We start from the raw sequence: 26,549 nt of genomic DNA on the forward strand, positions 1-26,549 counted from the left end.
ACCCGGAATGCAAACTCAGCCACAGAGTGAGGCCAGCGCTGAAATCTGGGGCACATTTATTTGGGGCAAGGCCAAGTGAATCACCTGGAAGGCAACCCCACTGAGTGAGGGACTTTGGAGAGGAGGGTGGTGGCCTCCAAGGGGCAGGACCCAGCAATTCGCAGCTTTGCTCTGTCCCCCAGTGGCTTTTGCTAGAGGGGCCTGCCAGGTTGCAACTGGCTGCAGCTGTTCATGGGCAAGCCTAATCTGGGACGAAGGGTGACTGTTTCCCTGGGTTGCCAGCATTTGTTTTGTGGCAGAGTTCCCAGGCTGTTAAGAAGGAAGCCCCCCCCCCATCTTTGTTTGTTTGTTTTGCGAGTGCAATACTAGCGAAAAAAGTTTCATACTAGCGATAAAAGGATGTCCGGATCCTTCTCTGCTTTGGCTATAAAATGGCCACCTGGTTTAGTTCAAATGAAAGAATCCCACTGTGGGGCTGGCTGGTGATGTATTTCAAAACAAAACAAAACACTACAGCCAATTACAAAGCAGTGTTTTGGGGGGAGAGACTCAGAAGATTTTCGCTGGGGATGGATAATTGATAAGGTACTCCTGGAATTTCTTCGGGGGGAAACGCCCCTTCGCATAGTGTTTTGAGAATCTGACTGCAGATTCTGTGCAGTTAGAGAACAGCAGATCCAGCGAAAACAGACCATGCATATAAGGCCAGTAATTACCAGATCTGGAGAGAATGAAGACTCTTGATTTAGAAGGACCTTTGGGACACCACACAAGTTGGCAGATAAACAGAAGGAGCAGATGGACCATCGGCTAGGGACTGATTAAGCAGTAAGGCTCAGCTCTACAATTGTTTCAGCTCTAACTGATGATCAGTTTCTAAGGGTAATTGAAATGCAAACAGCTATAAAGGTGTGGGAAGAACCGCAGAGACTGTATGTGAAATCCTCTTTGAAATGCAAAATGTTCATCTAGAAATGCTTGTTCTGTTTAAAAATGAACGAGAGTGATGACTTAATCATTTGGATGAAATGCTGAACTTAGCTCAACTACTGAGAGATGCAGGAAAGGAAATTCCAGAGCAGGATATGATTATCTGAATCTTGTTAAGCCTGCCAGAAAGCTTTGAAAATGCAATTTATGCAATAGAATCTAAAGATGATCTCTCTCCGAAAGGGGTTATAATGCAAGCAGTTTACTGAACCAAGGCATGAGACTCTTCATAAGCTCATTTAGGTGATATTTGTTAAGAATCTGATTACTGTGCTTGAGGTGCTCCTGGGGTTGTAAGGGACAAAGATGACTGGCTGCTGACTGTTAAACTGTTCTGAGACCTGTGCTGGAGACTGTGGAGCAGACCACTTGTAACCCTTTATTAAAGCTGGTGTCCTTGAACAAGGGTTACAGTTGTGGAGCCTCACTTTAGTAACCATGTATTTGGCTCCTACAGACACTATAGGCACAGGGTCATTGCCAGATGCAGATGGGACCAATAACCACACTCAGGATGGAAAGACAACACAAAGTTTATTCTGTAGCTACAGCTTACAGATGCTTGGAAATAATTTCTCAAAGCAAGCGCGCGGTAGCATGGTTATAGAATCATAGAGTTGGAAGGGACCACCAGGGTCATGTAGTCCAGCCCCCTGCACAATGCAGGAAATTAACAACTACCTCCCCCCACATCCCGTGACCCCAACCTTCCCCCCGCCATGCAGGATCCCACAATCAAAGCACTCCCGACAGATGGCCATCTAGCCTCTGCTTAAAGACCTCCAAAGACGGGGACTCCACCACCCTCCGAGGCAGCACATTCCACCGTCGAACAGCCCTCACCGTCAGAAAGTTCTTCCTAATGTTTAGGTTACATACACTTTTATCGCTTTTTCTGGTGGCATACTGATTGGCGCAAAGGTTCATTTCGGTACAGCTTTCATAGCTCGAAGTTACATCCTTTACCCATATTTGGCCAGTGTCCACTTAGCAGCAATTTCTGGACACATGCGAAACCTGACCCTTCGCCGTCTGCTTTGTTGGCACATTGCACACATTTTTCAGTTCAGCTTTCGTTCTGCTTTTATGAGAACTGTTTCTTTCACAATTTGTATGAGAACACACTCTTCCCAAAGCCCGCATAAGAACAAGTTCCTTCAAAGCTTCTTCTCCCTTCTTATTTATAATGCAAGGCTACACAGGGGCCCCTTGTGCTATCAGTAGGGTTAATTTTTACGTGCTTGTATTTCTTACTGTCTTGCCTAATAAAGAGAATGATTTCTTTTCTAAATATATTATTTTCCCCCCTTTGTGCTATCACTTCCAGGGATCTCTCCCTCCCCACGGGACCTCCCTCCCTTCCTCCTGCCCCCTTCAGGCCTGGAGCAGGCAAGGGCCTCGGCTGACTGCCCCCACTCTGGTTCTGGGGCTTTACTGGAGAAGGCCCAAAGCCCCTGCCCCAGGCAATGCTGTGGCTCAGAGGTAGAGCCTCTGCTTGGCATGCAGAAGGTCCCTGGTTCAATCCTCGGCATCTCCAGTTAAAGGGACTAGGCAAGTAGGTGATGTGAAAGATCTCAGCCTGAGACCCTGGAGAGGCGCTGCCAGTCTGAATAAACCATACTGACTGTGCTGGACCAAGGGTCTGGTTCGGTATAAGGCAGCTTCATGTGTTCAAGCCCCGTTACCTCTTGAGTTAGGGCATGCCCCAATGTATGGCCAAATTTGAGGCAGGAAGAACCCAGGCAGAGTGAACAAGAAGCGGCTTATTAAACCAATATTATGGCAAGTAAGTAAATAGGAGAAATGTTACAAAAATGGGGCAGAGTTAACACAGAAACACTACAACCACACAGAGTACAACTCACAAAGAAAGAAGCCGGTCAGAAAAGAACAAAGTTGCCAGCTCTGGGTTGGGAGATACCTGGAGATTTTTGTACCCTCTCTGGTAGAGCTCTGCCTCCTTGACAACCATTGGCTTCTACTTTCCCCTCCATTTTTTCCCAGCCCAGTCATAAAGCTCACCCTTGTAGGCTTGACCAAAGGGTTAATGAGAAAATGAACTAAAGAAATTAAAATCCTTTTGCTAGACTGAGCTAAAAGGCAGCCACAAAACTGTGAGCTGATGGATGGAAGACGCATTGCTGCAAAGTAACCACTAGCCTGACCCTTCAAACTCCAAGATCTCTGCCATTAAAACTCCAAGATCTCTGGGCAGCCACAGATTATTAGCAAGGGTCTGAATAACATATATCTACCCCACGCTGTCCCACTGGGTTTTGTGCCGGGCCCCCTGGCATGCCACCAGGTTGTGGCAGGAGGCAGTGTCCCAGGAGAAAAATTAAAAAGGAAAGCAAGGCCTCATCTACTTACAGGAAGTGCTTACTGTAGAGTTCTTGGTGATTCCTAGAGTCACCCTATGTCACTTTTGAGTGGCTCTAGGAATCACCAAGAATTCTATGGTAAGAACTTCCTGGAAGAACTTCTTCTTCTTCTTCGAAGTAGACAAGGCCTTGATTTTCTTTTTAATTTTATTCCTGGTGCTGCTTCCAGCCATAGCCAGCAACAGGACCTGGGGGCAGCCCTAACTGGGTTGGCCCTAGTTTAAGGGCAAAGCTATATGATATGGCCAACATGTGGAGCCAGAGCAAAGGGGCAAAAACAGGGTTGCCAACCTCCAGGTACTAGCTGGATATCTCCTGTTATTACAACTGATCTCCAGCCAATAGAGATCAGTTCCCCTGGAGACAATGCCCGCTTTGACAATTGGACTCTACGGCACTTAAGTCCCTCCCCAAACCATGCCCTCCTTAGCCTCCGCTCCAAAAACGTCCTGCTGGTGGCAAAGAGGGACCTGACAACCCTAGGCAAAAAGCTTTCCCCGGCTCCCTTTCTGCTGGCAAAAGTGAGGTGGGAGGGAAACTGGAATCTCCTTCTCCCCCCCGCTCACAGTCCCAAGCAAATGCATTTTAAGGTGAAATGGGTGTGCATCCATGAACCGACACACGTTGGGCGTATCCTGTGGCCTGGCCTAGTTCGGTAAGAGTGCTTTGCTAGAGATTTTTATCTCATTTCATAGAGTTGTAGCCAATGGAGTTGCCAAGAAAGAAAGAATTCTTATTTCACTTAATTTGTCTATAGTGTGGATATACCTGTTAATATCTTCAGAAGGAAAATTACATTTGAACATTTGGCAGAAGCAGGCTAAGGGCGTCTGCCTGGCGCCTGTGAGCCCAGAGAAAAGAGAATTCTGTACAACATGCAAATATGTACAACACAAGCAAGCACGAGTTAATATTTGTGTTTAGAAGATTTGGGGTGGATGAAGCTCAGCACTAACTGCCCTTGTTACACACACCTCATGCTGAGTTGTTTCCTCACCACCACCACACCTCAGCGCGTGCACACCCCAAAGTCCAGAAGGATTCACAGCCTTGTCAGATTTTGGAAGCCCTTGTAGCTGAAAGGAGGGAGGTTTGGCACGCAGGCAGCTGCTTTGGGCAGGCACGCAATGTGGTTGACATCACAGGAAGTGGGATCCTGCTCACTGGTGAAGAAAACACCATCAGGAGAATACATGGAGGGATCATCATCAAAATAGTTGTAGGGTCTCAGCATGAACCCAACCACATTCCCAAGGGTCACTGTGTTGGGGATGTCCTCAGCATGTGGAATGTGCAGGAAGCCGACAGTGATCCAGGCAACCAGGTCCTGGGCAGGAGAGAGAAAGCTTTGCGTCATTTGGTTACTTATCGGGAGATCTGGTAAGAGGCAAAGCAGGGATAAGTTTACTTATTTGGAAAATTTATATGAGTATCTCCAGAGACCTGCACAAGGCACAGCACATTAAAAACAATACAACAATATAATCATAAAAACAACCACCAGAAAAAGTACCAACATTAAAGCCACCCATAAAACAAGCCAAAAGCCCACCAGGGGCATAAAAACAACCTATAAATAATATCCAGCAACCTAAAACGATATCCATAAACCAAGCCCTCAAGCTAGAAGCAGGCCATAAAATCACATCTAGAAACAATGGGACCTATCAGTTAAAAACTTGGGTACAGAGAAATGTTTTGGCCTGGTACCAAAAAGAGAATAAAGTAAGCACCAGGCAAACCTCAAGAGGGAGGGGATTCCCAGCACTCCACTCTGGTTCCCACCCATCCTGCCTCTGAAGGGGTGGGGGGACCAGAAAGCAGGGCTTGGGAGGAGGATTTTAATTAGTAGGCTCGATCAGGGCCTTAACCATTAAGCAAAATAAGCAGGTGCTCAGGGCATCAAGGGAAGCGGGGGGCACCACAGAAATTTTCCATTGCCGGATTTACCATGGACCGTATGGCGCAAAACCGCAAATGGTGCAGCTGAACCAGGGTCCACAAAAGGCCCCCCCCCAATAAATGGGAAAATTACAGACATATAGTGACTCAAAAAAACCCCACTGAACATCACAATTTTTACTCTTATCCTTTAAAAAAATGTAAGAATGAAGAAAAACTGGGAATGGAGAATAATAACACTAATCGCACTAGGCTCTCTCTATATTATATATAATAATTATATATATATGTGTGTGTGTGCGAGTGTGTATACATATACATATATATACACATACATACATACATACATATACACACATATATACACACACACACACATATATATACATATATAAAATAATTTAATATTACTTGTTGTGTTTTACATATATATGGGGGCACCAAAATCTTTTAAGTGCTTAGGGCCTCTAAATCCAGCCCTGGGCTTGACAATTGGTCCTTCCGCTGGGCCCTGACCTACGGCTGGAACTGAGGTTTCCACTATGACTGAACTGATACAGCTTGACAACTCACAGCTCATAATGATGGTGGGTACCTGTTGCTGTGCTCCTATGGTACTGTAAATTCTGTAAATAAAAACTGTCTGTCTGTCTGTCTGTCTGTCTGTCTCTGTCTCTATCTATCTATCTGTCTGTCTGTCTGTCTGTCTATCTCTCTCTATCTATCTATCTATCTATCTATCTATCTATCTATCTATCTATCTATCTATCTATCTATCTATCTATCTATCTATCTATCTATTTCACTTTTCTCCCAAACAACTGCTAGCACACTTTCCTCTGAAGGAAACTGATTCTGGGAACTCACCATTACATGGCAAAAGAGAATGCAAAGATACGGTCTTCTTAGACAATGTCTGAAGATTCTGATGTTGCGGCAGAAGAGAAACATGAAGTATCTCACGAAAGAAGCAGGAAAGGACCTCAAGCAGAAACTGCCACAGGACAGGAGAAGCCCCAGGAAGAGAACACACCGCCTTTATGCCACAGCAGAAGAAGCAGGTATTGTGCATGTTAAGTGTTAGAAGGTCGGGAGTATTTGCCCCAGAGCCTACGGCCAGGCTTATTGTTATTAGAGAGGCTGTGAAAATGCAGAAAGACCAGGAGGGTGTCGGAAGGAATGGACTCAAGGCCAGCAAAGAGATCAGGGTTTCAGAGGGGGCAGTAGAATCAGTAAGGCGAGACAGGGCACTTCCTTTCCTTTTATCCCTTAGAAGCTCCTTGATCAATTGATCTTGAGCAGCATATATCTAGTGTTGGAGGGATATAAGGACTGAAACAAATCTTGCCACTGACAATGTAGCCTTGGGGTCCCTGTCGCTTAGTAAAAAAGGCATTATGTCAGTCACAGAGGCATTGGATTTGTATATTAAAAGGGGGGAAATATAATGCGATCGAAGTTCCTCGTAAAAGCGGCATTCCAAAAGGGCATGGGCTAATGTGTCAATAGAGCCAGAAGAGCAAGGGCAGATCCTGTCTGATTATGGTATATTCAGAATTCTGCCCTTCATTACCATAGAAGGGTGACAGGGCACTTCCTGCACCTTCTCTTTGGTCCACTTTGCTGCTGTCCCTTTGTTTACCCAGACCGCTAATCTTGGGAGTTCCTTCCAGCTTCCTCACTTCCCTTCATCCACCATGACAGCTGGTCATGCTCCCTGTAATCTCTCTCTCCATTGTAGCTTATAGCTAGAAACCTCTACTCTGTTTTCCTGCCTAGCAATAAAGTGTTTCTATTTCCTTTCTAAAATAATAAGTTTGGGTTAGGGTTAGGGTTAGCTTGTTTTCCTCTTCCTTTTCTGTCCCTTCCCTGTCTGCCAGTGTTTTCAGTTGTATGCACAGGCAGAATGCACAGGCAGAAAGGCAGGACACAAATATCTCAAATAAATAATTAAGTGTCCAAACTTTTCTCAGCCAGAAGTGTACCACGCCAAAGTTTGCCATCAGAGAAACGGAACTGCACTAGCTTATTGCTTCTCTATGTGTATTTAAAACTGAAACATTTAAGTCAGATAAAGTTTTCCTTAATGAAAGGAATGTTAGGGAACCACCAAATCCCCCCCCCCCACTGTTTTAAGGTTGCGCTGTCGTTTCAAAACAGAGACAATTCACTTTAAGCAGGAAACCCTCGACAGGAAGCCCAGGGGACCCTGACACTTTTCCTAGCATCTGCCAAGAATTTTTTAAAAGTGGGTGGGGCCAACTGGGGCTTTGGCCCAGCAATGCTTCTGATTGGCCATTGAAGATTTGATTGGCCGTGGCAGCCATTTGTGTCAGAATTCCAACGATACCCGCAGGCTCAAAAAGGGACCCCTCTCCGATATACTAAGCTAAAATCAAGTGGGTGCCAGACAAGGAAAAGAGCAAAAAATTGATGCGCGTAGGTTGCGGTCCACACCCTGCCTGCATTAGCAACATCTGTCTGAATGTTTATGGACTTCCATTGACTACTCATAAGGCTTGCCAGCATCCGACAGAGATAACAGCTCACCTCATTGGTAATGGTCTCATTGTTTATGAAGTCATCAAAGGCAACAGAAGGGGTCCAGGGGTCATTCTGGTTATAGACACTGGTGCTGAATGGCTCTTCCTCCTTCCGCTTGGTGACAGCCAGTTTGTACCTCAAAAGCAGAGCGAGAAAAGCATTGCTGAGTGGGATCGCCACTTCCCTGGGCAGGAGGACCAGTGACAGGCTGGGCCATGGCGGCTAGCAGTTCCGAAGGGGGGCAGATGTTCCCTTGAAATTGGAAATCTCTGGGAACTTTTTTAATTCTCTCCCACCCTGAAATACAGCTTTGCAAAGACCCCAATCAACTGCTTCCCCCCCCACACACAAGATTGTTACATCTCCACTTTCACTCCAATAGTTAATTTTGAAACAGAAGGATTTCTACTCCCTGTGGCTAAATGCAGTGCAGCTACCCCTCTGGGTTATCGTGGAAGGCACCACTGCATCTAACTGAACGGAGTGGAAATCAACAAATAAGGAAACTCTGAGACTACATAGGTGGGGATTGTTCTTGGTGGATGACATCCCAGTTGGCCAATGGTCTGCTGAGTCACTTTAATGCCCCTCCCACTGCCCTCTGCCTAGGAAAGTGACACCAGACAGCAAGGTCTGAGCACATGAAGCTTTACAGTATGTCAAGCCAGACCACTGGTTGATCAGGTCAGTCTGCTCTGACTGGCAGCAGCTCTCCAGGGTCTCAGGTAGACAGAGGTCTCTCACATCATCTACTAGCAAATTCTCTCAACTGGAGATGCTGGGGACTGAACCTGGGACCTTCTGTGTGTAAAGCAGGTGCTCAGCCATGGAGCTGTGGCCCTGCCCCAGTTGCTAATGTCAGTCTTCTTTCATTCCAATAGTAAGCAATACAGCTCATTTCAAATGACAAGGAATCTAAACCCACCCACCCGCCCCACACACACTGTTTTGGTTTTTGGCACATCCCTAGAAATAGCTAACTTACCGGCCCCAGCTGATGGCTCGCTCCATAGGATCCGACTCTGGCAGGTGGTCCCCAGAGAAGCTGTAGATCTGAATCCGATAGCCACGCTCGTGCCCCCACGTATTTGTGCTATTTGCTGCAAAATAGATGTGTCTGGGAAAGTCATCGTGAAGGCGGAAGGCAGCCTCGTCCTCCGTGTCCAGGACTTCTCTTCGCAGCCTCATCTGGTGGATCTCCTGCTGTTGGTCCCAGGGGGCCCTCACTTTCGTAAAGGCCATGTCATTGGTTATCAGATAATTGTTCACACCTAGAAAGGAATAAAAGGTCAAGAACAACAGTGAGAAGACATATTCTTGGGCTGTTTTGTTAGCCCATGTCGACACAGGTGAGGCTTTGCCAGGTAGGGCTGTTGATTTGGTTCGGGCCGAACCGAAAAACAGCCAAATTCCCCCCGATTCGGCTGTTTTTCGGTTCGGACTAACCAAACTCAAAAAAGGCGGGAAACGGGGGAGCCGAATTTGCCGACTTCGGGGGTTCGGTGAATAAATTCGGCAGATTCGCCCCCCCCGCGCCTTCACGGAGCTTCCATGAAGGCACGGGGAGGGGGCCCTTTAAACAGATCTGCGCCTTCCAGCAAGGCTGGGGGGGTGTCTTTGGACCCCTCTACGCTCTGTGCGCAGAGAGCGCAGATGGGCTTGACAGCCCCCCGCCAGCCTTCCCGGGACTCCCGGCAAGGCTGGGGGGGGTCTTTCGACCCCTCTGCGCTCTCTGCGCAGAGGGCGCAGAGGGGCTTGACAGCCCCCCGCCAGCCTTCCCGGGACTCCCGGCAAGGCGGGCGGGTGGGTCTTTAAACCCCTCTGTTCTGCCTGCACAGACAGCGCAGAGGGGCTTGTTGGGGGGCCCTTTAAACAGATCTGCGCCTCCCAGCTGGGAGGCACAGATCTGTTTAAAGGGCCCCCCACACGCCTTCAAGGAATTTCCCTGAAGGCGCGCGGGGGGCCGAATTTTCCCCTGAACTCCAGATCCCCCCTGAATTTCGGGGATCCAAAGCGGGGGAGTTCGGACTTCGGCACGGCCCGAATAAAAACGGGCCGATTTTTGCCGAATCCGAATTCAACTGAATTTTTTTTTTCAACAGCCCTATTGCCAGGCATGGAGATGCTTGCCTGGCTGAATGTCTCTGCTTTGTGTGCTGTTCAAGGTGAAAGAGTTCTGTCACAACAAAAGCAGTTGTGTTGCATCCCCCCCCCTTCCCCAGTGACTGAGAAGTTGCAAGTATAGTCCATCCTAGGTATGGTTTCTCTGAGAAAAGAGCACATGGGATTCTTCAACAGCTGTCAGGAGATCATCAGGAGAATATTAACTTTCTTTTTTCCAAGGCTCTCTGCCGAGACAGTTAGACTGTGCATGTTTTGGTTTCACCAGGTGCGCCCCAAGGCCGGGCCTGTTAACTGTCAAATTCCTTTCGCTAACTCTTTGGGAACTGCCCTCGTAGGGAGGGTGGTTGCCAAAGGCCGTGCCTTTAGTTCTCATTTGTGCCAACTTACCTGTTAGCTCTGTATACCTGTAGGTTTTCTAATAAATCAACTCTCTTTTGGACTACTCGTCTGTGGATGTTGTTTATGGGATTACTACGGGCACAAGTGCTCACACATCGGGGGCCAGTTTAGGGCAACCTGTCGTGATAGCCCTATTAACCATAACCGAACGGCAAAGACACAACAGCAGAAACATTAACAGGAACTGATGGTTAAAATCAATCCTTTACAACAAGAAGCTACAAAAGCTAAAAATAGTTTGGTGATGCTATCAAGAAAACTGAACGAGCCTTTTTAGGGTAATGCTGTGAGAAAATAATTGGTGTTCCAGGCCTTAAAACAAGTAGGCAGATTGAGTGGGGAGTGTTCTGGTACTTGTACATTAAACATTAAAATATCACAAATATGGGAAAAGTCCAAAAACAGATATGAAGTTTCATGCTTTCAAAATGATCCACAAAGAGAGTATAAACTTAAATAAATTGCTAAGTAGATCCAACAACTTGAGTGAGTAAACAAGACCTCCCAACACCATGCTCTCATAGAATCATAGAGTTGGAAGTCCAATCCCCTGCACAATGCAGGAAATTCACAACTACCTCTCCCGCACACCCCCAGTGACCCCCCACTCCATGCCCAGAAGATGGCCAAGATGCCTCTCATGATCTGCCTAAGGTCATAGAATCATAGAATCCTCTCTTTTTATGGTTTCAGAGGGGGAACTGGATCCCACAGTCTGCTGGCCTTGCTCTTCCATTTTGGGGGGAAATGCTCTACTAATTTAGTTTTTATTTATTGGCAGCCCTGATTGGAGAGGGGAGGGAGGGCAGCAGGGTGTAGCCTATTCTTGTCAGATCGCGTAAGCTAAGCAGGGTTGGTACTTGGAAGGGAGACCACCAAGGAAGGCTCTACAGAGGAAGGCAATGGCAGACCCCCTCTGCTCCTCGCTTGTCTTGAAAGCCCCTTGCTGGGGTTGGCACATGTCGGCCACACAAACAAGCTGCTTTGAGTTCTGCAAGGTAGGAAGACTGCTAATAAATACGTTAAATAAATAAGAATAAATACAGTAAAGGTAATTATAAATAAATTAATACATTTATAAACAAACAAAATAATGGTTATAATAAATAAAATAACGGTTCATGTTCACCATATAAATGGAAAGAATGGCTACCATAGCAATTCCCAGCGCAATGTTCAGAGTGCCAGGGCCAATATATTTCCCGGCACACTCTTTCATTTTTAGTTCTGAGGATAAAATGGCTAGAAGCTGTTGTTGGACCTCTCCTCGACCTACCTGTCTCTTCCCCTTGACGACCCTCTAGCTAGTGGCCATCACTACATCCACGGCCAATTTAATCTCTCATGGAATAAAGAAGTACTTCCTTACAAGAACATAACACGAACCTCCAGTTTCAGGAAACTAATGTTAGGAAAGACCTCGTGCTCATCTCTTTTTATGACCTCACAGGGGGAACTGGATCCCACAGACTGCTGGCCTTTGGGACGGGGGAGATCTACTGCAATCACAGTCATGCATCTAAGTTAACTGTAGAAGCCTCTGACATGTCCCATTCTCTTAGGGTTGCCAACCTGCAGGTACTAGCTGGAGATCTCCTGCTATTACCACTGATCTCCAGCTGATAGAGATCAGTTCACCTGGAGAAAATGGCAGCTTTGGCAATTGGACTCTATGGCATTGAAGTCCCTCCCCTCCCCAAACCCCGCCCTCCTCAGGCTCTGCCCCAAAAATCTCCCACCGGTTGCGAAGAAGGACCTGGCAACCCTACAGTCTCTGAATGCTGCATGGTTCGCAAAGTGCCGATCCCATTGTCATAAAGCAGTGGAACCAGCTCTTTACAGAAAGCAAAGATGGTGGTTAAAAAGCACAAAGGGAGGAAAGGCAGGTCACTTCACAAAACTGAAGGATGCAGCTTTCTGTCTATGATGCTATTTCATTTCCCTCTGTTCCAGAGATAGAATCATAAAAGTCAAACTCAGCCTAAAGATTCATGTCACTTTCTTTTTAACTTCTAGCCCCAGGCAGCATCACAGGTCTTAAGAGAAGGTGTTAAGCAGAGCCAGGTGCTTTCTTGGCATGCTGCCTGCACCATCGTTCCTCACTTGCACAAAAGGAGAAGAAAAAGGGACGCCCGGAGTTCTTGTAACGTTGGAAGTAGATGTAGGAGGGCAGCAGCTTGTGTTGCATCTCCAATTCCAGCCATGCTGGATACTAAAAAGACTGGCTGTGTTGGGCAGTGGAAGGAAAGAAATTTAGGGAGCTATGAGGAGAAAACACACAAGCTAGAGATTTGCCAAGCAAAGAACAAAGGTGAAGAAACAAGCAAGGCGTATTGCCTACCAGATGCAGGAGAAAACTGGGCAAAAAGGTCTACGGAAACAACGGTCTTTGATTAAACTAGACACAAAGATTCTGTTGCTATCCTCTCTCTCCGAGCTTGGGGTTCTGTTGCTATCCTCTCTCTGATCTTGGTATCTCCTTGCATGGCAGTCATAGGCTTGCCAACTCTGGTTTGGAAAATACTTGGAGATTTGGGTAGATGGGGGTGGAGTCTGTGGAGGGGGGGTTGGGGAGGGGCAGGATCTCAATTGGGTATAATGTCATCGAGTCCACCATCCAAAGCAACCATTTTCTCCCAGGGAAATTATCTGTGTCACCTGGAGATGAGGTCTAATTCCAGCAGATCTCCAGGCCCCACCTGAAGGTTGGCAACTCCATGACTCATGGAGCTCCCTCAAAAACGTTCTGTACTACTTTGTCTGTAAAAGAATACACACACAGAGAGAGAGGGAGTTTTGTGTCCACAGAAACCACAATGGCATAAAAGTCACTAGCAGGGCTCTAACTTTATCAATCCCACACCCCGCTCATACACAGTTTGTTGGCAGGGACCCACAATGAGGGCAAAGCCAGCAGAAAGCCAAGCTCAGCTTCAGTGGTGGATTAATTTGTTTGTTAAATACTCAGAAGGTCCATTTCTTCAAAGAAAGATCAACGACATGATCTGCACTGCTGAGACTGCTTGTTAGGCAGCAGTTATAATGAGGGAGTGGGCACACCCAAAACAGAGCTGCCCCTTTTAATTTGCCCTTCTTTTCCCTGCTCTGCCAGATTCTTTCTTTGCACTGGAAAAAGAACCACAAACCAGATGAAGAGAAAGCAACACACTGTAGTTAGATGACGACCAAGAAGCAGGCTAGGAAAGAATGAAGAGATAGAAAGACCCTGGAGTCTCAGAGTCCATGGGGAAAAGAACCAGGGAGCTGGCTGCACAAACTGCAAAACTTTCAAGTTGAGCAGCTAGAAGCTGTGGAACAAACAGCCTGACCCCCACCCATGGCATTAAAATACACGGTCAGCTCAGAAAGGCAACACTGCATCTCAGCCACAAAGATGCGGGTAGCCTGGATCTCCCTGCTCATCTAGGCTGATCAACAGTGCCTCTTTCCACGGGGATGCCCAGACCACCACCCAGCACTGATTTGCATCCCAGCCTACCAGGAAAAATTACTGTAGAGAAAGGCCAAGTGCTGTTTGGATGAACCTTCTTGCTGTGGGGTTGCATTTGGGGCAGAAGGGGAGAGCCTACTTAGGGTCCATGCTTAATAAAAATACATCTTCACTCTGCAATTTTCTCTTGTCAATTAGGCAGCACTACCATTGCACAGAGTCCACACACACTGCACTTTGCATTGTTACAGCACACCGTCCATCCACTGGACTCTCCCTCGCACCTGTGCTCCTGGTGCTGGATGTCCAGCATGACAGGAGGTTTTATTCATTAACAACTCCCAAGGAAAATGACAGTTTCCCTGCAAAGAGCTGGAATTCACCAAAGCAACCCCTGTATCCTCTTTCCTTGTGGGGGCTCCAAGGATGGAGGGGTGTCCAGCTCTCAGACACCTGCCTCAGATAGCTTGGATGTCTCTTAACCCACCATCAGATTGTGGGACTCAAAATAACACTCAGTCTTCCAGATGCAGTTTAAATATTCACCAAGCAGGCACGGAGATGGCTGCATTTCTTCAAAATCACAAAACAGCACTTACCACCAACGTCCAAATCCACTTTGTAATGAATACTGTGAGTATGCATTGGTCCCAGTGTCAGCTCCTGAACCCTGTTCCCAAAATCTGTGGCATCGCCGAAGAAGAAAGAAGACAAAATATACCCACTGGCATGCACCTTGATGCCAACAGCTCCATTCTGATGAAACACAAAATCCCAGACATAGTCATAGTTAACCATTGCAGAGATGCACCTGAAGACCAGAACTGAATCAACCAGCCCTCCGTAAAATGCAGGGCCTGAGTGGTCATAATGGCGCCGTATTGGAATCTCAGCATTTTGTTCAAAGATGCAGATAGAGTTTTTGCGGGTGACAGGCGACGAAGAGTCAAGGAAATAGTGCCCATCCAAATAGGTAGCTAAGTAAGGACAATCAACGCCCTGGGTGAGGGTGATGGCATCTTTCCCAATGGCAAAACTTAGGTCCATGTAACTGGTAATCATTGTCCCTGGACTATTGGACCCGTAGAGGGAAGAGGCATCTTGCGGGCTTAACTCGTATACTATCCTCTCACCCTCAAACCTAACGTCGAAGATACGTGGCCCTCTGTTTACTTCCATTCCAAAGGCAAAGCTCCAAGACATGAAGGTGACTTGGTTGTCCCTGATGCAGTAGCGTGGACCACGAGGTTCATATTGCAAAGGGCCTGGCCACTCGGGTGGGACCCTTGGTTTCAAGGATGAGTAACCCCCCTCAAGAGGCGCCTTCTTTACTTTGGCCACTTGAACTCTCCCCTCGTTGAATTGTCTTTCAAGGTCTTCCATGTCCTCAAAGTACTGCCCATTATAGAACACGTTCAGCACTTTCCACTCAGAAGCATCCAAGCTGCTAACATCCACTTGCAGCTCCAGTCCAACCGGATGCACATAAGAACCAGAAACATTCTGGAAATGATACATCCAGATTTTCCTGTCTCCTGATTTAAACCCTGGTGGCAGAGCAGGGTACCTCACAAAGCTGCTTCCATTATACTCAAACACCCTGTGCATAAAGTTTGGAGCTTTAGAATAATCCTTGCTCATGAGGATATTGATGTCTTCTAGGTCACTTCCCAAAAGAAATCTTTGGTAATATGACAGCTTCCTTCCATACTTCTGCACTGTGATATCTTGGTGGTATGTTGGCTTTGGAAGAGGACCCACTACATATTCGGTGACATTTGGGTCCTCTTGGTTTCCAAAGTGGACCACCGCCAGAGCTTGCCGTGTAGATTTTCTCCCCTGGTGATCTAGGAATTCTAGCACCTCTGCTTTGGGGGGAAGCTGAAGGTTGATGGAATAAATGCAGTTGTCTGATGGCTTGGCTTGAGGGGGCTCCACTAACGGCACCCCCAGGTTGTTCCACAAGTACCTCTTTACCTGCATCATCTCCCCCACAGTTAGATCAGCAAAGACCAGGCTGTGGCTATCTTGGCTTCCCTTCTCCAAGCATAAATCCTGGTGCTGGCTCTCACAGACCGGGGGCTCCTCTTGTTGTGTTTGGAATAGCCAGCCTACGATGAAAGCTATTGCTGTGCATATAGCGAGGAGGGCACAAACCCATTTCAAGTTCATTTTCAGCATTGCCGGTTCCTGGGGTTTGTAAAGCAGTTAGGAGAATGCAGACTGAAGCAACATTTAGAGTGTGACATGAAGATATAGCCTGTATTAGGGGAGGAGATCTGGTGTGAATGAGGTTCAAACTTGTATGATTTTGCTGCTTGAGTATGTACCTCCCACTCAGCGTTTCTCCAAAGCTTTTTACAAAGAAAGCAACAGTGTCTTCCTACCAACTCATTAGACTAGCTCGAGAGCACCTTTTAATTAGTCACACTTTACACAAATTGATAACATCTAACGTACACAAATAGTACAGGTGGAGCCAGACATTGTCTGGCAGAGGAGGTTTTGGTGCAATTCCTGTAAAAAGAGTTGAATGGGAGACCCAGCGGAACTTTCTTATGGTCAATTCTTGTTGCAAAAGCATCAGCTACTCCTGGGCAAAATATCCTAATGAAGGCTAAGACAAACCTATCCTGATCCCACCATTTACCTGTGCCCCCTGGCTTTTCATCCAGTCAACTGCAATATCAAATCACACAACAAATAGAACTCCATCCTTTTTTTATATATAAATTTTTATTAAAGTTTAACAAAACATACAATGTAAAAAGACAAAAAAATTAATAACAAAAAAATTAACATATAAAAGCGAAAAAAAACAAAGATAAAGGTAAAGGTAAAATAAAATAAAAGGGTATTTTTACATCATATATAGTACAATCATAATCAATCAAAATATCCAAAAATACCTTTCTACCCAACACCCACCAAAAGTGACCCTTCACCCGACTTCCGAAGAGGTGTCTGGATAGTTTTATTTATCTATTATCTAAAATTAAAGTCATTTAAACATTATTTTTCTATATCTCACTAAATAATGTCATAAAATCCATTTTTGCCATCTTACCCCAGTATGAGGTGGCCTTAAACCATGTTTGTTTAAATTCTTCCATATCTTTTCCATGCAGAAAAACCGTTAATCTGGCCATCCTCATATACAACCATAATTTCTCTCTCCAGTCTATAATTGAAAGTTTATTTACTTGTTTCCATACTTTAGCTATCACAATTCTTGCAGCAGCAAAACTGTATTGGCAGATAATTCTATCCTGGTCAGGTATGTTGTTTGGTGGGATTCCCAACAGACAAAATGATGGTTTCCTTTTTATTTTGCTATTAATCAAATTATTTGTTTCTTTCACTATTTTTTTCCAAAAGTTTTTAATTTTTTTACATGTCCACCATACATGCATATATGTTCCTCTTTCTTTACCACACTTCCAGCATATTCCTTTATCTTGACTATTCGTCTTAGAAATCATAATTGGGGTTATATGCCATCTATAAAACATTTTATACAGATTTTCTCTTATTTCATTAGTTATTGTAAATTTAAATTCCCTCTTCCATAGGTTTTCCCATATATCCAAATCAGTATTAAATCCTAAATCCATTTAATCATGACTGGTTTAATTCTTTCTTGTTCTAAATTGGTTATAACTAATAATTTATACATTCTACCTATCATTCCTTTATTTCCTTTATCTAATATTTTTTCTAACTCAGATTTATTTTTACTAAATCCGAGTTGATTATCTTTGTTAAAAATATCTTGTAACCTATAGTATACAAACCAATCATTTATGTTTAATTCTTCCCTGCTTTTTAAAACCCATTTACTTTCTTTCCACTGAATAATATTTCTGTACATCTCTATATCTAAATTTAACTGTATTCCCCTTCTCATGAAGGCTTCTGTTGGGTTAATCCATCCTGGAGTCCTAGTTTCTAAAATCTTCTTATATTTTTTCCAAATTTGAAATAACCCAGCTCTAATAATATGAATTTTAAAATCCCTATTTACCTTTTCCTTCTCGTACCATAAATATGCATGCCAACCAAAACGAAGATTATAACCTTCTAACTCTAATATTCCAAGATTATCTAACGTAATCCATGTCTTTAACCAAAGAAAACAGGAAGCCTCATAATATTGTTGCAAATCTGGTAATCCTAATCCTCCTGTTTCTCTTAATTGAATCAAATTATTATAAACTATTCTATGTTTTCCTTTCCCCCACAAAAATTTCAAAATATCTTTTTTCCAAATTTTAAAATTTTTTGATCCCTTACTAATTGGTAAATTTTGGAATAAAAAAAGCATCTTAGGTAATACCATCATTTTGATTACCGATATTCTACCCCATAATGATAAAGGTATTTTTTCCCAGTTTTTCAAATCCATACTTATTTGTTCCAAATTTTATCATAATTATTTTAAAATAAATTAAAATTATTAGGGGTCAACCAAATTCCCAAATATTTTACTTTATTTTCAATAACAAAGTCCATACTTCTTGTCAATTCTTGCTGCTTCAAGAGTGCGATATTTTTAACCAATATTTTATTTTTATTTTTATTTATTTTAAAACCTGCAAGCTTTCCATAAACCTCAATCATTTTATTCCATTCCGCAATCTGAGTAATAGGATTAGTTAAAAAGCAAACTAAATCATCCGCATATGCCTTAACCTTATAATGATTTCTCCCTATTTTATACCTTACAATCTCTACATTATTTCTAATTTTTCTCATCAGTACTTCTAATATAATAATAAACAACAAAGGTGAAAGAGGGCAACCTTGCCTGGTGCCCTTTTGAATTTCGAATTGTGAAGATAATTCCCCATTAATTAATAACCTAGCAGTTTGATAAGTATAAATATTTCCAATAACCCTTTGAAATTTTTCTCCAAAATCCATGTATTCTAACACTTTTCTCATAAATTTCCAGTTTACATTATCAAACACTTTTTCTGCATCTAAAAATATCATTGCAAAAGGTACAGTATCAAATTCTACATATTCTAAAAGGTCCAACACAACTCTAACATTTTGGTTAATCAGTCTTCCTGGAAGGAATCCTGCTTGATCTTCATGTATAATATTATTTAGTACCTTCTTCAATCTATTTGCTAAAATCATTACAAAAAGTTTATAATCATTATTCAATAATGATATTGGTCTGTAATTTTTTACTTCCGTTAAATCAGAGTTTGGTTTGGGAATTAAAACTATATTTGCTTTTTTCCAGGTATTTGGAATATGTCCTCCCTGGATACAATTATTCATTACTCTCAGCAAATATGGTGAAAGTTGATCTACAAAAACTTTATAATAAAAAGCTGTGAATCCATCCTCTCCTGGTGCTTTATTTAATTTACTTTTGTTTATTGCCGATTTTAATTCCTCTATTGTTTTCATCATCTAACAGATCCTTATATTCTTGTAGTATTGTATCCCATTCAAATTGTTTTAAATACATTTCTATTTTTCTGAAACCTCTCCTTGTCTGTAAAGATTTGAATAATAATCTGTAAAAGTTTCTATAATTTTTTGTTTATCCGATACAACTTTACCATTCTTCCTTATTTTCAATATCGGTGTTTTCCTCTCTTTGTGTTTGAGCTGCCATGCTAGCATTTTACCTGGTTTATTTTTTTCTCTATATCTACAGTTATTAAAATTTCATATTGTTGTTGTAAATTTTTTATTTTATCAATCTGTTCTTGTTTAAGTACTTTGCTTTGTGCTTTTCTTAACTGTAATTCTGCCTGTTTAATTTCCTCCAATATCCTTTTCTTTTTCCGCTCTCTCTCTCTATACCACCTCGAGTTTTGTTGTATTAATATACCTCTAATTACTGCTTTCCCTGCATCCCAAACAATTTCTTCTGGAGTTCCTTTTTCTGTATTTTCCTGAAAGTAATGTTGTATATCTGTTTTTATTTTATCTGTTATCTTCTTATTTTTTAATAAATATTCATTAATAATCCAAGATTTATTTCTCTTAATTCCCATATTCATTTGTAACATCAGTGCATTATGGTCAGATAGTACTTTAGGTAAAATTTCAAGATCCTCTGATTTACCTATAACATCTTTAGATAACCATAACATGTCAATTCTCGAATGAGAACTATGTCTTGGAGAGTAAAAAGTATATCCTTTTTTATTACCATTTTTCAATCTCCATACATCAAACATTATTAAAAATACCCGGTAATTTACCTTCAAATTTCCCCACTTTTTTCTTCGATGATCTATCTAGTTGTGGTTCTATTACCCCATTAAAATCTCCCATCCATATCATATTTTCAGTAGCATATTCAGCCAATATTGACATTAACTCCGTATAAAATGATTTCTGATTGTTATTAGGTGCATAGATACCAACTAATATCATTTTTTGGAAGCCACACAAAATCTCTACCATCAAAATCCTTCCTTCTGTATCTTTATACAATATCCTCGGTTCAAATATTAAAGGAATATACATAGCTATCCCATTAGTTTTTTTATTTTCATTACATGATGTAAATAGTTTACGCAATTTATTTTGCTCCAACCTTTTAACCTCCTCCGTTATCATGTGTGTCTCCTGTAAACAAAAGATATTAGCTTTGGATTTTTGTAGATAATAAAATATTTTCCTCCTCTTATTTGGAGAATTCAAACCATTAACGTTTAAATGAACAAGAAGACGTGGTGGAAGGAATTATTATAACAGCCTACAGGATCAACTCTGCATTTGCAACTAAACATAATGTGCCTAGGGACTGTTTAATTCCGCCAACTGAACCTTTTAAAAAAAATTTAAGTCTCTTCCTTCAGATTTTTCTTTCAAACCACGAATATGAATTGAAAATTCTTTTACTTTCATTTCCAACATTTGCAATGTGGTCCTCTTGTTTTTCTTCTCTCTCTAAGGATGCTTCTGAAGACATTTCCAGCATGTCAACCCTTTTCCTTGTCTCTTTGTTGTCCTGTGAGTGCTTAGATAATTTAGCCTCCATCTTGTCCTGACGTTCAGTCAACGAGGAGATTGAATCTTTCAAAGCAGAGATGGCAGCAGTGTTTTGACTTATGGCAACAGTGTTTTGAGTCACCTCTTGTTTGGTTGCAGTTACCTCCTGCAATGTTTTGGTCAGTAAATCATGCAAGGAATTCAAAGTGACCTCTGGTTTTGCTTTGGGAGGCATCTTGGCTATAGCTGAAGTACCCAATAGTGAGGGTGAAGTAGCTGGAGTTAAAGTTATATTTGCTGCAGAGCCCCTTCTTTGTGACTGAGTAGGTTGTTGTAACTGTAACTGTTTAAAGTCTTTGAAGTATTCCTTAGTGTGTTTTTCTTTGTCCCCCATTTATCCGAAGTTATAATGGCTGAACTTGTAATCCACAGGGGGGGGGAGGTAATTTTTTTAAAGCATCTTTTTAAAGTTCAAGAAATTGGAAATCAGCTGTTTATAATCCAGACCTTAGAGAGCAGTCGTTTTTTATTAGCTTCTTCAGTCTATTATTTCATGCCAGTTGCTTTTCCCCAACACAGTCTGTATTAATTTTTTCTATGGTTGGCAAAGCTGGCAGTTGGATTAAATGCTGCGCCACACCTGGCAAAAAGCCCAGTTTCACTTTTGATTATGTTAAATGAGTTATAGTCCAAGATCAGCATTCTTTTAAATGACTAGTGAAACTGTTCAACACCTCAGTTGTGAATCTTTTAAGTAGGATGAAGAAAAGAAAGAAAACTTGTTTTTGTTTGGAGATCGGGGTTTCGTCGCCGCTTTCCCGGTATTTAAAGGAGCAATGGAGCCTGCCTCTCGGCTTCACCTGCCGAAACTCTCGCCACCGATTTCTCGGCAGCAGTTACTTTTTCGGCGGGGAGCCAGCAAGCGCCAGTGTCAGCATCCCCTCTTTCGCCGAGGGGTGCCGGCTGCCAGAAGATAGGGGGCCGATTTCTTGCCCCCCGGCAGTGTTTTCTTGGGGCGCGATCGTCCGCGTGGTCCGCGGCTCTTCCCCCCCGACCCGGAAGTCATTCTTGATTCTTTCTAACCACAATCACGATCCATGAACCTTGATTAACTCAACAAAAGGGGGTATAGTCCTTCTGAGGAGTGGTGAAGAGATCCCAGCTACGCATTTAAGCGCTGATCCGAGAGCCTGTCCATGGGGATTTCTGATTACCCAGCAAATAATTATTGAAATAAGGCTCCATTGTGCCATTGGGTTACTCTTGAGAGCAAACTTCCAAAAAACTACTTTGGTTACAGTACAAAAGTAAATAGAAATTCTGGAGCCAGGGATAAATAGCTTGTCTTTTCAAAATGTAGCACTCATGCAATCACTCAGAATTCTGTAGGGAGTGATCAACGGAACAGCGGCATAGAAAAATAAGCTCAGTTCATTTGGTTGTTCCATGTAGCAAACCAGTAACATTAGACAGTAAAAAAAGCTGGTCCCAGAAGTTTCCTCAGTTCTTGCAGGAGCAAATCCAGGCAGAGTTATTCTGAAGTGTGAGGTTCTCCAACCTCCCTGGGCAATTTCCATAAAATCACTCGCTCAGACGACTGTTCAGAAGCAGGCAAGTTTATTGGAAGGCTTCAGGTAAGGTCAGTGCCTACATGGTCCAAAGCTACAAGTGCTCACACAGTCAAAAGGGCTAGAATATAAACAGTTCTATTTTGCAGACGCCTGTTACATGTTTTGAGAACCAAGTGATAACAGCGCTGAGCTAAGCTACTGAATACACATCAAAGACATCAGAGGAGCTCGTTAACTCGAGCCTGAGAAAGCCAAGGTCGGAGGAGGGAGGTGGGAATGAGAAAAGGAGAAAAGGAAAGCAAACGGGACATTCCTGCAGGGGCCTAAATGGGAAACAGTCCAGCCAAGGCCTGAACCCTTCTACTGACAGAGACCTGGCCTGTCGCTTGTACGGACAGTCCAGACACAGAGCAGAGCAATCCCTCACATTCTGCCCCCCTTAAGGCCCCCCTCCCCCCGCCTTGTCAGGACGTGGCTTGTGGGGGTAAGCGGTATGGAACTCGTGTACCAACCGGGGTGCCTCTACATGGGGGGCCGCCACCCATTCGTCCTGGGCGGGGCTCAGATGTTTCCAGCGAACCAAGTAAAACAACTTCCCATTTTTCAGTTTTGAATCCAACACTTTAGAGACCTCAAGATGCATCTCCCCCCCACAACCGTAGGAACCTCTGGCTTAGGTTGAGGATGGAACTGGGGGGCTGCAGTGTAGGGCTTGAGCAGGCTAATATGAAACACTGGATGTACCCCTTTAAGTGACTTAGGGAGAGCCAACTCAACTGTGACTTCATTAATGACCCGAGTAATAGGGTAAGGACCCACATACTTGTCACTGAGTTTTTTACAGGGGTGCAGCGATCGTAGATTCTTGGTGGAGAGATAAACCTGATCGCCCACTTTGAGTTCCCACCCTGGAGAACGATGTTTATCTGCTTGGTCCTTGTATTTGCGTTTTGCCCGCTCCAAATTCTTCTGAAGCCAGGGCCAAGTTGTTTGCACCACCTGTACCCATTCCTGGGCCCCCTGCACACCCTCCATTTCCGGGGTAACGGTAGTAGACCCAAAGGGCCCAAACTCCTTCCCATAAACCACTTGGAAAGGACTGAAACCTGTGGAGGAATGAGGGGCGTTATTGTAGGCATATTTAGCAAATGGCAGCAAATCCACCCAGTTGTCCTGGTGGTAGTTCACATAACACCTTAAATAACATTCCACTACAGCATTCACACGTTCAGTCTGGCCATCGGTTTGAGGATGGTAAGGAGAAAACAAGCCCTGCTCCTTCACCCCCATTATTTTCAGAAAGGCCCTCCAGAATTTGGCCACAAACTGAGCCCCCCTGTCGGAGAGGACCTTCCGTGGGACCGAATGATGCTTTACCACGTGATTAACAAACAACCGTGCCAGCTTTTGTGCCGAAGGCAATCCGGCACAAGGAACAAAATGAACCTGTTTCGAAAATAAGTCAGTAATTACCCACAAAACGGTTTTACCCCGGCTAGGGGGCAAATCGGTAATAAAATCCATGGCTATAACTTCCCAAGGCATGGTTGGGACTTCCAGTGGTTTTAAAAGGCCTGGTGGCTTTCCCATGCATTTCTTTGCAGTAGCGCAGGTGGGACAGCTGCGCACAAATAATTCAACATCAGCTCTCATACCTGGCCACCAAAATTGTCGTCATAGCAAATGCAAGGATTTAACAAACCCAAAATGTCCAGCTAGTTTGGCCCCATGTACCTTTCCCAACACCTCCTTTCTAAGAGTCTCTGGTACATATAGCCTATTTCCCTGGAACCAAAAAGTCCCCTTTTGAGTAAGGTTTGGAGGAAGACTTTGCTTCTCTTCCTCCAACTGTGTGGCTTCTTTAAGCTTCATCTGAAAAGTCTCTGGTACTCCCCGAAGAGGGGCAACGTCAGTGGCACGAGTTTGGGATCGGGTGGTTACTGACAGTCCTGGCACTTCCCCTCTCTGTTCCGGAGTGAATAGGGATTCAACGGGTCGGTCAAAGTCATTCCAGTATTGGGGGAGTCGGGACAAGGCATCTGCCAAAGCATTGTCCTTGCCAGGCACATGTTTAAGGACAAACCGGAACTTGGCGAAAAACTGTGCCCAGCGAACCTGTTTTGCTGTCAACTTTCTAGTCCCTTTTAAAGCCTCTAAATTTTTGTGATCACTCCAGACCTCAAAGGGCTCCTCTGCCCCTTCCAGGAAATGTCTCCAAATAGTGAGAGCGTGTTTTACCGCTGCTGCTTCCTTCTCCCATATCGCCCAGTTGATTTCAGATTGGGAGAACTTTTTTGAGAAATAAGCACACGGTTTTAAGTGGCCGCTCTCATCCCGTTGAAGTAGCCCCCCCCCCATGGCAACCTCAGAAGCATCCACTTGGACTATGAAAGGTTTCTCACAGTTGGGGTGGGAGAGCACAGGTTCAGAAGTAAATAATCGCTTGAGCGTCTCAAACGCCTGTTGGCAGGCAGAAGTCCATTGCAGTTTTGCAGACGGCAATGTGGCTGCCGCTCCCTTTCCTTTCGTGCGCAACAGCGAGGTTAGAGGGAGCGCCACCTGAGCAAAGTTTGAAATAAAGATCCGATAAAAGTTTGCAAAACCCAGAAATTGTTGTAATTGCCTGCGCGTGGTGGGGGGGTCCCACTCGACCACTGCCCGAATCTTGTCGGGATCCATCTCTAACCCTTGGTGTGAAATGACATACCCTAGAAAGGTAATGGAGGGTCGGTGAAAGTCACATTTTGAAACCTTGGCAAACAGCTTGTGGGCACGCAACTGCTGCAGTACTTCTTTCACTAGCTGTACGTGTTCTTCCATAGTTTTTGTATAAATGAGAATATCATCCAAATAAACCACCACTCCGCGGAATAACAAATCATGTAACACTTCATTGATTAATTGCATGAATACACTCGGAGCCCCCGTAAGTCCGAAAGGCATCACCAAATACTCAAACATTCCAAAACAACAAGAAAAAGCGGTTTTTGGTTCATCCCCTTCTCTTATTCGGATGCGATGGTAGGCTTCCACTAAGTACAGTTTAGTGAAAATCCGGCCCTCCTTCAATTGTGCAAGCAGGTCTGGAATGAGAGGGAGGGGGTAGGCATTAGACTGAGTGACTGCATTCAGTCTGCGAAAATCGATACACAGTCTTAAATCTCCCGTTTTCTTTTCACAAAAAAGGCGGGAGCCGAAAATGGTGCTTTGGAGGGGCGGATAAAACCCCGAGCCAAATTAGTGTCCAAATAGTCCCGTAAGACAGCCTTTTTGTTAGGACTCATGGGGTAAATCTTTCCTTTGGACAGTTTGCCATCCCCTACCACTTCTATGGCGCAATCGGTCTCCCGGTGAGGAGGCAATTCGTCACACTCTCGTACATCGAACACATCAGAAAACTGAGCATACTCCTTAGGGAGCTGTGGGTTGACAGTTCCCGTTGGCCGTGCCTCAACTAAGGCAGCCGCCCGGGTTTTGAGCACCCGGTCCTTGTCGTGATGCTCACACAGGGTCTCAGGGAACGTGAGAGTTCGTTCTACCCAATCTATGGAGGGGTTATGTCCCAGCAGCCAGTTCGTACCCAAAATCACGGGCGTGTTGATAGGGGCAATGGTAAAATGGAGCCGTTCCAAATGTTCCCCCATGCCCATCACTACCGCGGTCGTGCGGTGAGTGACAGGGCCTCCTCTAAGGTCGCTACAGTCCATCTGGGAGAAATGTATGGGTTCGGGCAACTGTACCCTTTTCACCCGCAGTTGGCGGGCGACTTTTTCGCTTATCAGGGTGCGGGAACAGCCGGAATCCACGAGGGCTGTCACTTTTATTATCGGTCCCCCTTTAGGCAACGTAAGGGCAACCTCAACAAACACATTGTCCTCTTGTTCGCTTACCATCATTGGAGCTCCTTGCACCAGGTCTGGAGCGGTCTGCTGAGGAGCCCCTTTTACAGCAGACCGGCGGCGTTTTTTTGCCGTCGGGTCCCATTCCTCCTCGTCGCTGGATGAGGTCAACTCGGGATTTGTAATCCGTGGCTCTGATGAGCCCAAGGTTTCATTTGTAATCCGTGGCCCCGATGGGCCAGTAGCTTTCGAAGCTCCTGGGTTGGATTGCGCTTGAAGGGCCGAAGCAGTGCTCCGTCTGCCGGGTGCGCCGCTGCGACGGCGAGACTGTCCCTCAGTGGGTGGCTTTTCTGGTTCAGCCGCTGCTGGTCGGGGTGGTCCC

At 44.4% G+C, this 26,549-nt stretch overlaps 1 protein-coding gene across 1 annotated transcript; it reads right to left on the reverse strand.

Moving 5' to 3' along the window:
- Nucleotides 1-4,400: 4,400 nt before the first annotated feature.
- Nucleotides 4,401-26,221, reverse strand: LOC130490919 (membrane primary amine oxidase-like). The gene is made up of 8 exons (XM_056864721.1): nt 25,652-26,221; nt 24,731-24,788; nt 23,334-23,434; nt 21,618-21,720; nt 14,391-15,920; nt 8,803-9,088; nt 7,824-7,953; nt 4,401-4,698 (listed from the first exon to the last, which is right to left on the reverse strand). The coding sequence occupies exons 1-8, from the start codon at nt 26,219-26,221 to the stop codon at nt 4,414-4,416; spliced, it is 3,063 nt and encodes a 1,020-aa protein (XP_056720699.1). The 3' UTR covers nt 4,401-4,413.
- Between the last annotated feature and the right edge of the window lie 328 nt (nt 26,222-26,549).

This window comes from Euleptes europaea, chromosome 18 (assembly GCF_029931775.1).
Source record: "Euleptes europaea isolate rEulEur1 chromosome 18, rEulEur1.hap1, whole genome shotgun sequence".
NCBI lineage: Eukaryota > Metazoa > Chordata > Lepidosauria > Squamata > Sphaerodactylidae > Euleptes > Euleptes europaea.

Coding starts and splice junctions, on each gene's coding strand:
- LOC130490919 (XM_056864721.1), bottom strand. CDS start 26,221: ATGGTAAGCGAACAAGAGGACAATGTGTTTGTTGAGGTTGCCCTTACG. Junction 24,789..25,651: donor CCGATTGCGCCATAGAAGTG/GTAGGGGATGGC, acceptor GCCTGCCAACAG/GCGTTTGAGACGCTCAAGCG. Junction 9,089..14,390: donor AGTGGATTTGGACGTTGGTG/GTAAGTGCTGTT, acceptor ATTCCTTTCTAG/GTGTGAACAATTATCTGATA.